Source organism: Choloepus didactylus, chromosome 2, assembly GCF_015220235.1.
Source record: "Choloepus didactylus isolate mChoDid1 chromosome 2, mChoDid1.pri, whole genome shotgun sequence".
Lineage (NCBI taxonomy): Eukaryota > Metazoa > Chordata > Mammalia > Pilosa > Megalonychidae > Choloepus > Choloepus didactylus.
The window spans coordinates 39936376-39950544 of record NC_051308.1 but is presented as its reverse complement, the minus strand read 5'-3'; the positions used below and the strand labels follow the sequence as shown (position 1 = coordinate 39950544).

The 14169-nt window shown below is 35.4% G+C and overlaps 1 protein-coding gene across 2 annotated transcripts in view; it reads right to left on the bottom strand.

Annotated features, from left to right (window-relative positions):
* The window catches only part of EPRS1 (glutamyl-prolyl-tRNA synthetase 1), a 110276-nt gene that overhangs the window by 55157 nt on the left and 40950 nt on the right, over positions 1 to 14169 (bottom strand). For both annotated transcript variants that reach the window (XM_037823647.1, XM_037823639.1), the window contains 2 exons: positions 9080 to 9436; positions 2059 to 2292 (listed from right to left, as the gene is read on the bottom strand). In XM_037823647.1, coding sequence (XP_037679575.1) covers positions 2059 to 2292; positions 9080 to 9436 — 591 coding nt within the window. The remainder of the gene's footprint in view (positions 1 to 2058; positions 2293 to 9079; positions 9437 to 14169) is intronic.

Sequence of the window (14169 nt, the reverse complement as noted above, 5' to 3'; positions counted from 1 at the left end):
AACCATTTCTTTTATATTTTTCAAAGTTCACATTAGTGGTAGCATATAATATTTCTCTTTTTGTGCCTGGCTTATTTCGCTCAGCATTATGTCTTCAAGGTTCATCCATGTTGTCATATGTTTCACGACATTGTTCCTTCTTACTGCCGTGTAGTATTCCATCGTGTGTATATACCACATTTTATTTATCCACTCATCTGTTGAAGGACATTTGGGCTGTTTCCATCTCTTGGCAATTGTGAATAATGCTGCTATGAACATTGGCGTGCAGATATCTGTTCGTGTCACTGCTTTCCGATCTTCTGGGTATATACCGAGAAGTGCAATCGCTGGATTGAATGGCAACTCTATATCTAGTTTTCTAAGGAACTGCCAAACTGACTTCCAGAGTGGCTGAACCATTATACAGTCCCACCAACAATGAATAAGAGTTCCAATTTCTTCACATCCCCTCCAGCATTTGTAGTTTCCTGTTTGTTTAATGGCAGCCATTCTAATCGGTGTTAGATGGTATCTCATTGTGGTCTTAATTTGCATCTCTCTAATAGCTAGTGAAGCTGAACATTTTTTCATGTGTTTCTTGGCCATTTGTATTTCCTCTTCAGAGAACTGTCTTTTCATATCTTTTGCCTATTTTATAATTGGGCTGTCTGTACTATTGAGTTATAGGATTTCTTTATATATGCAAGATATCAGTCTTCTGTCAGATACATGGTTTCCAAAAATGTTTTCCCATTGAGTTGGCGGCCTCTTTACCTTTTTGAGAAATTCCTTTGAGGTGCAGAAACTTCTAAGCTTGAGGAGTTCCCATTTATCTATTTTTTCTTTTGTTGCTTGTGCTTTGGGATTGTTATGGTCTCTGAAATGTTCTTTTATTGTATGTTTTTTGTTTTTGTTTTTGTTTTTTTTATTTTTTTTTTCATATAGTTAATGTAACAAAGAAGGGAAAGTTAAAAAAAAAAAAAAAAGAAAGAAAAGAAAAACAAGGAAAAAAATATGTAGTGCCCCCTTGAGGAGCCTGTGGTGAATGCAGGGGTATTCGCCTACCCCACCTAGATGGTTGCTAACATGACCACAGACATAGGGGACTGGTGGTTGGATGGGTTGAGCCCTCTACCATAGGTTTTACCCTTGGGAAGACGGTTGCTGCAAAGGAGAGGCTAGACCTCCCTATAACTGTGCATAAGGGCCCCCTCCCAAATGCTGCTTTGTTGCTCAGATGTGGCCCTCTCTCTCTAGCTAAGACAACTAGAAAGGTGAAATCACTGCCCTCCCCACTACATGGGATCAGACACCCAGGGGAGTGAACCTCCCTGGCAACGTGGAATATGACTCCCAGGGAGGAATGTAGACCTGGCATCGTGGGACGGAGAACACCTTCTTGACCAAAAGGGAGATGTGAAAGGAAATGAAATAAGCTTCAGTGGCAGAGAGATTCCAAAAGGAGTCGAGAGGTCACTCTGGTGGGCACTCCTACACATACTTTAGACAACCCTTTTTAGGTTCTAAAGAATTGGGGTAGCTGGTGGTTGACACCTGAAACTATCAAACTACAACCCAGAACCTATGAATCTCGAAGACAACTGTATAAAAATGTAGCTTATGAGGGGTGACAATGGGATTGGGAAAGCCATAAGGACCACACTCCACTCTGTCTAGTTTATGGATGGATGAGTAGAAAAATAGGGGAAGGAAAGAAACAGACAAAGGTACCCAGTGTTCTTTTTTACTTCAATTGCTCTTTTTCACTTTAATTATTATTCTTGTTATTTTTGTGTGTGTGCTAATGAAGGTATCAGGGATTGATTTTGGTGATGAATGCACAACTATGTAATGGTACTGTGAACAATCGAATGTATGATTTGTTTTGTATGACTGCGTGGTATGTGAATATATCTCAATAAAATGAAGATAAAAAAAAAAAAAGGTAAAATAAGAGAATTGAGAACTGAGATATGAGTAGAAACTAGCCATTTGATGGGGCAGAGTGTTCCATGCAAAGAAAATAGCCTGTGACGTAAAATAAACAAAAACACATACAGAAAATACCACACTAACCTTAGAGGCTTTCTCAGCTTTCAGTCTTCGGACTACTTCTCCTTGAGAAGCTACTTTGTCAAAAAGCACTTTGGCTTCTGGTGTTTCTGGACCACTAGACTCAGAGCTTCTTGTTAGACCTGAATCTGAAGTTTGAGACAATGGGGGCTGACCAGGTATATAATCCTTTCCAGTTTTTTCTTTATATTGAGCTTTCAGGGACAGTAAGCATTCTACAGCTTCATTCACTTTAGCCTGAGATAAAATAAAAAGAAAGAAATATTTAAAAGCCTATTTCTGAAAATTTCAATGTCATTTAAAAACTTTTAATACCCCCCCCAAGTATTCCTATAAAAAGGTTCATCATGGAGAAGTTCCAGAACAAAGGACGTAAATCATCAACTTAGAATAACAGATTAAAGTAAAAGAAAAATTGAAATATAAATCACATACCCCTCCTATATATAAACCATAAAAATAAAAATACACATACAACACTATTACTTTCCATGTTACATGTATAAACAAGCAAATAATTTACAGGATATGCAAGTAAACGGAGTCCAAGCCCTGGATCTGTAAACAGTGGAGTCAGAAGACGCCAGCATTTCACTGGGAAACTCAAGGCATCAATCAAAAGTACCTCCAAATTATCCTATCCAATTTTACGGCTACATTATAAAATGCCCCAGATAACTAAGTAAAAACCCAAGAGAAAGAGAAGCCAGGAAGAATACTAAAACGGAGGTCAGAGGAATGCAGGAAAGTATTAATATACCTTTGAAGAATTTTTATCTATGAGGCAGAAAATCACATTTCATTATCCAGCTACTTTATGATAAAATGTTTTGCTACCTTTTGACTTAGCCATACGATGCACCACAGAGGGAGTAAACATAAAAGGAAAAAATTACAAGTAGAGGATGAGGGTGGGTTGTCTGATTTTTACTCCTGAACTTGTTTCTATTCTCTTTGAATTAAAAGTGTTTTCACAGGACTGAAATATACATATATTTGAATGGGGTTAAAAGGTGAAATTTTAGATTGTATATATGTTACTAGAATAGAAATTCAAAAACAAAAATTCACAGGACTGTTTAACACAGTGAACCCTGAAGTAAACCATGGACTACAGTTAATAGCACAATTATAAAAATGTTTTTTTTTCAACTGCATCAAATGTACCATACTAACACAAGGTGTTAAGAGTAGGGTGGTATAATGGTTTGGAGCTGTATGTACCCCAAAAAACATGTTCTTAAATTTAAACCATTCCTGTATGAACCCAAAGAAAGTGGGACTTTTCGATGAAGCTACTTCAGTTAAGGTGTGACCCATCTCATCCAGGATGGGTCTTAATCCTCTTACTGGAGTCCTTTATAAGAGACTGAAATTCAGACAAAAAGAAAGCCAGAGGGAGCAGCCAGAAGCTGAAAATCAACAGAACCTGAAAAAGAAAAGATAATTTCCATTTCTACCTCAGCCAGCTGGCTTTCTCTTGGGAAATTAATCAAAAACTTTCATCAGCACTCCCAGCTTGAGGTCTGTCTACCCTACGGATTTTGTATTTACCCATTCCCACAATCGGGCAAGCCAATTCCTATTTAAAAAACTGATAATATTTGCTATATGTGTATATATATATATATATTTATATATTATATTTATGTATATATATGTATATATTTATGCTATATATATTATGTATACATATTTTTGCTATATATATATATATGTATAAACACACACACACACACACACACACACACACACCCTGTCAGTTCTGTTTCTCTGTATAAGCACTATATGGGATCTCTGTATTTTATCCATAATTTTTCTGTAAACCTACAACTTCTTAAAAAAAAAATTTCTCAGCAGAATTTACCTGATCCTGTTAGAGACACAGTTAACTGGAAATAAAGGACTCAAGAGGAAAAAAAAAAAGAAAATCCCTCATCTAAAAGAATGAAATGGGAAAAAAGTTAAGGAATTTTCCTGCAAGCATTTTTATAAAAAGAACCTTATTTGAAAGAAGTTCCCTTTTATACTATAAGCACCTATATACTGAGTATGAAGTCAGATGGCACACATATGGAAAAATCCTTGTTTGACAAGATTACAATTTGAAAAAGTTAAAAGAGAAAATTAAGATGGGCAAAGCATTTCATTATCGAATGCTCTAAATAGAGTAAAAATTATATATACATATACCTCCCTCCCTACCTCAACTAGGAGATGAAATATTTTAGATAACTAAATAACCTATTCAGTTTGCTATTTTTCAAAAGGAGCAAAATTAATCACTATCTATGATGATTCAGAAGATACTTAAAGAATCTTGAGAGAATTATAATTATCAATACCAAAAATAATCACTATTATTTCATGGTATATTTACTTTGTGCAAGACAGCTAAGTGCTTTACATGAATTATCTTATTTAACTCTCAAAACAACTCTTATCCCCATTTTATAGAGGAACTGAAATTCAGAAAGATTAAGTACCTTGCCCAAAGTTACACAGTAAGTGGTAGAGCTAGGATTTGTAGCTAAGGTTTATTCTAGAGCCTGTGCTCTCGCCCACCACAGTCTATACAGCATTGCAGAAGGTATGACACACTGATCTAACATGCCATGTAAACTGCTCTTCAAAAGAATTCTTTATTATTTTTAACATGTCTCTTACAATGCATAGTGCACAACTGAAGGATAGATAAAAAAAAATCTCTTGATATTCTAGTTTTCTGGATTAAAAGGTATTTATTATCAGAGAGAAATTGGATGGCGTACTATTCAGTATAATGTTATACAAAAGCAGAAGCTTAAAGAGAATTTAAAAATACTGTCTTAAACTTATCTAACATATGCCAATACAAGCATGAAAAGTTTTCAATATATAATTGTTGATGTAGATGAATGAGAAAGGAAATAGCATTTACAAAAGACTTCAGTAAAGGTTTAAGATGGAGATTTGAAGTAAATAAAAGTGATCCCGACCATATGACTGAAAATTGGGAGGGAAAAGGGGGAGAAAATGGATGAGAACTCACTTGGTTACATATAGAATGAAAAGTACTCAACTATTTTTGCAGCAGCCACTAGATGGAAACTTTTCTCCATGGGGAACAGAGAGAACCTAGACCTTGATCAATTTAGGATGATAGGAGGAGAACCTTCCAAAATGGCCTGGCATTTCAATTTTCAGGGAAAAAGTTTTTTAATACAGTTTTTTGAAGTCTTACTTATTTTTTCAACACTAATAATGTAGTTCCTTACTAGCATACCTGAGAGAACTTTACCTAACACATCTGTAATGACATGCCAAAGCAGAGATAGTCACTTGGGGATGGGGGTGGTGAATGGTAATCAGAACAGGGAATCCTTCCAAGTGGAGAAGGGTTGTTGCTGTTTGTATCACATAAAAAAAGTCTGCCAGATTTAGTGAACTAAAGATTCATAGGTTTACAAAGGCAATTTTCTTTTTAAAGTCAACTGATTAGAAATCTTTTTGCTTAAATACATAAAGTTGTAAGAAACAGCCCTATTACTGAGCTCTGATCTCAGAAACCGATATAGCACCATATATAGCCCAGACTGGAGTCAGACAAACCTGGATTATAGCACCTCCTCTGCTGCTTATCAGCTGGGCCATCTGGTTCATCTACTTAAGCCTCAAATTACCTACTACTTTTCTCTGACACAAGCATTACTATGAATTCCTCACATTTGCCTAGATCTCTGTGCTGAAGTAAATCATGTGAAATGTCTTGTCTTATCATCTGTTTGCTGTAGGATGATCTATCCTTGCTTATATTAAAAGCAGGTTTGCATTAAATACCAAATAGAGACAGCAAGAATTTACTACATACAAATTCCGAAAAAAGAATCTTAAAAATCAGGAAGCGAAAAGATGAGTTTGTTTATCCTTATTTTCTCCCCCGCTTTTATTTTTTGGCCTGAGGATTATTAAGGTTGTTTGGGGTTCAGGGTGAAGGGGTCAAGGGGAGATGTGAATTTCTAGAACAACCTGTTTAATGGAGAAAGCAGTATATTGATGTGTTTCTTTTCCTGACATTGTGTTATTTAGGTTTTAAAAAAAAACACAATGGTGTAAAAATTGAAAGAGCACACATTAGCAAAATATTTAAGATGAATTACAGGAGAGAACAAAACACAAGGTGCTACGAATTAAAATGCTACAACTGCGGAAGTAAAAGGTGATCAGCAAGCACCCCCTTCCACATGTTAATGACTAAACAACTGAAAATCATTATTTTTATTTCATGTAATAACCATTTGGTTTTGTTGCCATGTATTAAATCAATTAACTATTATTAATTAGTAAGACCTAAAAAATCTTTCCTCTGGGCAGGCTTGACAAGCTTTTTCTGTGAAGTGTCTCTAAAGTGTCACATCATTTCTTTAAGCCCTTAGTTTACCATTTTCTGATTCCCATTTTAAGCAATACTATCATTTCATGTTCAAAACACTGCATTCATTTAGATTTGAAATCAAATTCAAAATTTCCTTCTTTGAAACAACTTTAGAACTTTAAAAGTTAATGCTTAAAATATGACAAGTGACTTACATGACATAATAACTACTTTTTTAGAAAACTGAATAGTTGAGGCCTAGACAAGTTATTAATGTAAAACTATCACAGACTTGCTTAATTAATAATAATAAAAACCTAGGATGATGAATGTACAACTATGTAATGGTACTGTGAACAATCGAAAGTACGATTTGTTTTGTATGACTGCGTGGTATGTGAATATATCTCAATAAAATGAAGATTAAAAAAAAAAAACCTGGGAAAACATAACTCTCTGGTGCTCACAATGCAATGTCCCACTGCCACCACCTCTACTAGGAAATAAAGACTAGACTTGGGAATCAGTCAAGGTTTGAATCCAGCTTTGCGAACTTCAGGAAGTTACTTTCATAGTCACAATTTATTTTCTGGTTATTAAAAAAAAATAAAAATAAAAAAGGAACCCCATCTGAATATCTTTGGAAAACGGTTCTTGTGAGGACTAAATGAGGAAATAGGAAAAGCGTATAGCACACAGTGCCAGACGTACTCTAAATACCAGTTCTATTCCCAGTAGCTGGATTGTTTCTCTAGGAGAGAAGAGAGTTCTATTTACTACTGATAGCATTTAGAGAAATATTATAAGGAACATTTAGAAACACAGATAAGTTAGATAGGCATTCAATAAATGTAGGATAAACTAAATTGAAGTTGGATTCATTTCAGTACCACATCTATCCTTATCAAAAAGTACCTACAGCAATACCTGCCAACTGCTGAAGAAATCTAAATTTTTTATCCACAGGCTGATTTTCTCATGCTTTTTCATGAAAACATGGTATAACCCATTAACCCAACGGCATGGGAGATGAAGTGACTATTACTCCAAGGGTAATGGTTGCTGCTGTCACTACTAAACAAGAATTGGCACAGCATCTCAGTGTACTCTATTCAGAATAAGAAATCGGAGGACAAGAGAGCTTTCCCTTAAATTACATCTATAAGGGAGTCCATAGTTAGTGTCCAGAAGATAGTGTAACATGGTTCCTGACCTTACCATAGGGTAGGAGACATTAAGGATTATTATCCTAAACTCACACAACTAGCACCCTTTATTGTTTGAAGCAAAGCCGTTTTAGGTAATTATGGCTCTGCAGGACCTCAATGGACTCACTAAAGATAACAGACAGAAAAAAAAAATTAAATCCTGGAGAAAAACCTAAGTCTCCCCAAAGCATTCTCCTTGGCAGAATGAATGAAAATGTCTTAGGTGGCAAGATTGCCAGTCAGATATCTAGCAACTTGGAAGTAAGGTACAGAGCTTTCAACCAGAAGCTATTCAATCATTTTCCAACCTAACTCCAGGACATGAACAAGACAACAGATCCCCTCAAGAACATTTTCACCTACGCCCAGTGGTACGCCACACTTCTCTGTATTTATGCCATGGTCCAGATTCTATAATTTTTGGCAGCACATTGGGGACTGAATTATATTTACAGGTAGTTACTGCACTATTTACTTGATCACATTTTATAACTATGCTGCTGTTTGAGTTGAACTATATATCTTCATTATTAAACACAACCTTTCTCCATCACAGATGTCTTTCTCTTTGCCTCTTACTTTTTGCTTACAGCAAATCCATTCCACACTAAGCCCTACAACCTACTCGGCTAAATGTTTTGCCTGAAGACACCACTGAACTAAGAATAAAATTTATAACTGCAGTCAAAATTTGGTTATCACCTGTAAGGAGTTTGAGACATAAAAGTATATAATGCATCCATAAACTAGTTTATGGATGGATGAGTAGAAAAATAGGTGAAGGAAACAAACAAACAAACAGACAAAGGTACCCAGTGTTCTTTTTTACTTCAATTGCTCTTTTTCACTTTAATTATTATTCTTGTTATTTTTGTGTGTGTGCTAATGAAGGTGTCAGGGATTGATTTAGGTGATGAATGTACAACTATGTAATGGTACTGTGAACAATCGAATGTACGATTTGTTTTGTATGACTGTGTGGTATATGAATATATCTCAATAAAACGAAGATTAAAAAAAAAAAGTATATAATGCAATCGTAGGTCAAAACCTCTTGACAACACCTTGTTCCCTGAATATGCCTTGAACCTTCATATCTCTATGCCTTTCAACCTGAAGTTATTTAATCATTTTCCAACCTAACTCCAGGACACAAACAAGACAACAGATCCCCTCAAGAATACCAGTGGTTCTCAAAGCAGCATCAACATCACCTCGAAAACTTGTTAGAAATGCAGATTACTGGGTTCTACTCCAGACTTTCTGAAGCAGAAACTAAGGGGATGAATTTCTGTTTCAACAAGTCCTCCAGTAATTCTGATACACAACAAAGCTTGAGACCTGTAAGTATACCTGGAGTACCTTCCTCCGAACTCTGTTCACCCCTCACTATCTTCTACTTCAGGACTATTTAAAATATTCTTGACTTACAATGTTGTCTTGACTCATTCCAGTAACTCACCTTTGGTGCTTTTTCAGCTTTAAGTTTACAAACCACCTCCCCCTGTGCAGCAACTTCATCATAAAGTGATTTACTTCCTAGAATACTTGGTGATGATTTTGAAGGGATATTCTGTACTACTGAAGCAGGAGGATTTCCAGGTTTATATTCTTGGCCAGTTTTTTCTTTATATTCAGCTTTCAAAGCCAAAAGCTGTTTTACAGCTGCATCTATTTCTTCCTTTGCTGCTTTCTTGGCTTTTAATTCACGAACCACATCCCCTTGAGCAGCCACTCTGCTGTAAAGGACCAATGAATCCTCAGCTGTATCACAAGTATTATTTAGAGAAGGTGCTGTTTCCTTAAAAGAAGCAGTTGTCTATCAAAGCAGAAAACCAAAAGTAATATAATTAATTCATGTTAAATGTCTTCTTACTATATCAAACAAAAACAAAACAAAATTTTAAATTTCAATCCCTTAAGACAAAAATTTTAAATTTCAATCCCTTAAAAAGTTTAAATGAATAACATCTCATTCTTAAAAATTTTCCAGAATAAAATAACAAGAGAAGAAAACAAAGGTAAAGACATATTCACTGGAGCACTTTAATGATAGTAAACAACTGAAAATAACCTAAATATCAGGAGGGAACTAATTAAATAAATTATGATACACCCATTTAACTGAGAATAAATCACTATTCCACCACTTACTAGCTTACTGGTTGAGTTAAGTTACCTAAGCCTGTTTCCTTACTGTAAAAAGAGGACAGGAACTATATTTAACCCATCAGGTTGATAGGAAAATAAAAGGTAATAAATCTGTGCAAAGCCCATACCCACAAAGGCTGAGAAAAAGTGAATATCCGTGTTAGGTATCATATTAATAATAATTTCTAAAAGATGAAATATATCTAGATTATTAATAAGTAAAGAGCTCCATGAAATATTCTGGTTTAAGTAAACCATTACTCATTATTGTGGAATAATTCCATTTATGTAAAATTATACATTTATAGGTATGTGTTTGTGTATAAGCATATGCAACAAATTTTCTCGAGCTATGTTCTCTAAATCAATCCGGATAGTGAATCAGCATACTATTTCTATTCTCATTGCCATGCTTTCTTTCATGCTATTCCCTCTTTCTAGAACACTTTCCCACCTCTGCCTATTGAAACACTACAAACTTTAAAACCCAGCTCACGTCACATCTTCTTCATGATTTTTTTAAAAGGCCTTCCACTTAGTTTTCAGTGTAATCTTATCCATACTTGTGGAGTCATGTGTATTAAATTCCAAATTTTTCATCTCTATCCCAGAACTCTGTCCTGATCCCAGACCCAGTATTTTGAAGTGTCTTGTTATGGGCTGAACTGTGTCCCCACAAGAGATATTTTGAAACCCCAAATGCCGGTTCCAAATGTGATCTTATTTGGAAATAGGGTCTTTGCAGATGTAATCAAGTTAAGAAGAGGTTATACTCAGTTAGGGTGGGCCTTAATCCAATATGATTTGTGGGTGTCCATAAGAAGAAAAAAAACACAGACAGATATAGAGGGAAGACAGCCACGTGAAAATACAGGAGGCAGACTGGAATGCCATGGGATGCTGGCAAACACCAGAAGCTAGAAGAGGCAAGGAAGGATTCTCCCCCACAAATTCCAGAGGGAGCATGACCCTGATGACACTTTGATTTCAGACTTCTAGCCTCCTGAACCAGAAGCCAATAAATTTCTGTTTTTTTAACCCATCCTATTTGCGGTACTCTGTTACAGCAGCTCTGGGAAACTAATAAAATTTCTTTATCTGGATAGCTAAGAGGAACCTTAAACTATAACAGAGTTGTATTTTAACACAGGGATTATGTTCTGAAGTCAGCATTTAAGTCAAAAAGCATGTACACTCAAACTTTCCTCCCAAATTCCTTAAATCATTTATAATTTATAATATATTTTTGGTGAGAATGTACACTAATACACATATATAAATGCATACTATATAGGAAGAGAAGCATACAATAAAAGGAGCCATTCTGTACCCTGTTCCAAAATATATATACTTTCTGTCCTGCTACACATATTTCGTACCATGAATTGACTCATTCATGGCTACTAAATAGGTGAACAATGCCAGTGTAATACTGAAACATCACTCCACTTTGCATGAGATTTCTCCCACATTACTGTTTCATGTCAAACAAGCTTACAATTAAAGAGAAAGCTTTTGAAATACATGACAATCTTAAGAAAAAGCTGAACATACTGCATAAGTGCCTTCTTTTAGTGCAGGTAGTACTTTAAGAACATTATGCTTCCTATAACATTAATCCATCTCATGAAGCTGCAAAAGCATATGAGCTTTAAAAAAAAAAAAAAAAAAGATGAAGCAGGGTAAACTCTGGGTCAGACTTTAATTTTGATAATACTGGTCTCCCTTGGAGAGACCTAACACATCAAAGGAGCAAGTATTAACCTTAAGGTTTAAGGCTGCAAAAGACTGCCGACTGCAATGTGAGTACAAGTGCCAGTCAACTCCAGCTGAATTCCCATTAGGATTTGTGCAGACTTCAAAGCATGTCAACAAATTTTCTAACATTCTCCTCACATCAAGAGATGGGGGGTGGAGGGAAGCCCTTTGTCCCCTCCCCTTGAGTCCAAGCAAGCTTATGACTGCTTCCACCAATAGAGTACAGTGGAAGTGAGGTTCCCAAGGCTAAGTCATACAATGCAATGCTGCCTCCATCTTGTCTACTGAATGGTCACTTTTAGAGCCTTGTGCTACCATGTAAGTCGGATTATCCTGAGACAACCATGCTGGAAAGGACATGTACACATGTTCTGGTTGACAGTTCTGAGCTCCCAGTCAACAACCAGCATCAATGCCACCCCTACGAGCAAGCCAACTTGGATGTCCAGCCCAGCTGAGCCTTCAGATGACTGCTGCCCAGCCACCACCTGACTGCTATCACCTAAATGTTAAGTTTTTAGTGGTTTGTCCCAAGTCAATTTTTCTTTATCAGTCCTGTTATTTTTAGTATGCAATTCACTAAACGTGAAGTTTTTCAAGAACACATATATTAATTTATAGCATAAACACCAATATCTTTACAGGATATGTAAAAGACGAATGGCACAGGTTGGAACTGAGGCCTAACATGGGAATAACAGTTAAATTTCTCATTTTATGCTTACTCTATTATATATATTCACAGTTCTCAAGGTGTAGTCTGTAGACCCCAAAGGGTTTCTGAGATCTTTCAGGGACCCAGAAGGTTACAACTATTTTCGTAATTCCAAGATATAATTTTCCTTTTTTGCTCTTTTTTGCATGAGCATACAGTACAGTTCCCAGAGGCTGTCAGAAATTAAAGATATGCAAACACACAAAACAATGGCACTCTTCTCACTCAAAGTCTTGTCTTGGAAAATATAGTTATTTTTCATAAAAAAAATTTGTTTACATGTAGTGGCATTTATTGTTATTTAAAAATGAATTAATAAATTCTCTAAAACTTCTAAATTTTTAGTATGGTAACTATTGATAAATATAACTAATGTAAATAAAAGCTCTTTGGGTCCTCAATTGTTTTTAGGAGTGAAACAGAGTCCTGAGACCAGAAAGTTTTGACAGTATATACCTATTACGAAAACTGTGTTGTATATACCTATCATACAAAATGGCACAGGCTTTTGCCCTATTTAAAGTATTTCTATTTCTTTAATCGTTTTCCTTTTGACTGAACTCATATAGTTTTTAATTTGTGTAAATTAAATGTTCAAGTGATGACATTCCCAACGTAGATAGTTCTAAACTCTTATCTCCCAATAAACCTTATTTACTGTTCATTTGGGAACACAGCAACAAAAACAAGACTAGGTTACTAAGTCTTACTGATTCTAATTTCTGAATCCCTCATCTGTATTCCCCACGCTCTCATTCTTTATTTTCCCGACCATTTATATAGCCTTCTACCAGGTCTCCCATCCTATATCCAAGTCACCCTCCAAACTTTCTTCCACACTGCTGTTAAATTTTCAATGGCTATCCAACTATTGATATCCATTGATCCCAAACTATGTGTTGAGCTGCCACAGGAAACTCATAGGGTGCCATGGGTATTTTAAATATTTGAGGGAAATAAGAGTTATACTCGACATCTATCTAACACAGTACATGCGACTAGCTCAAGGTGGTTCAGTTTAGAGTCGCTAAATTCCTTTCAATGACGTGAGGCCTTTGCAGAGCTGAATGTTCCACAGCTGCTAAGGTAAAAATCAAATACCATGTAAAAATTAACATGAAACAGAAAATAAGCATGGTTGTATCCCACGTGAGTCCAAGGTTCAAGAAAGAATTTTTTCTTTCTAATTATGTATATTAAGAATGAAATAAAAATAAAAATGAAATAAAAATACTTAAGAACAGAACAAAAGAATTTTAATAAAATTTAAAATATATTTTTCTATCAATTTACATGTTTTTTTTTTTAATGGTTACTAAGTTAATAGGGCATAAATATTTCTGTAGTTGTTCGGACTTAATAAAGAGAACTATCAGGAATTTCTCTTAGCATAAGGGTATTTGAAAAAAATTACTGAAAAACTAAGGGTGCTGTGAACTGAGAAAGTCTGAGACTCTCCTGCTACTTCTCCAGATGTGGCACAAACTCTCAAGTCCACACTCTGTCAAGTGCAGACGCTGCTGTCTCCATCTGGAACATCCCTCCCAACCTTAACAGCTATATTCCTAATTTATTCTTTAAGACAGAAATTGAGCATTATCTCCAAGATAAAAAAGGATTAGAAAATGCTCATAATCACCTTTTAAAAAGGCAACCAAAACAATTTCCTATCACCCACAATATAGCAGTTCCTATCCTTTTTCTCTTTTACAAATCTCAATGACTGTCAGGAATTAAGGCACTGGCATTTGATAAAAAAATACAGACAGAGAGCCAGAAAACCAGGTTTCTGCCCTAATTCTGTCAATAACAAGTTTTGTGATCTTGGGTAAGGATTCTTTTTCTTTTTTTTTAATTTATAAAATGAGAAATTAGGAGTAGATGGTCTTCCACAAAGTCTTAGCTCTACACAATGCAGATTAGCCATT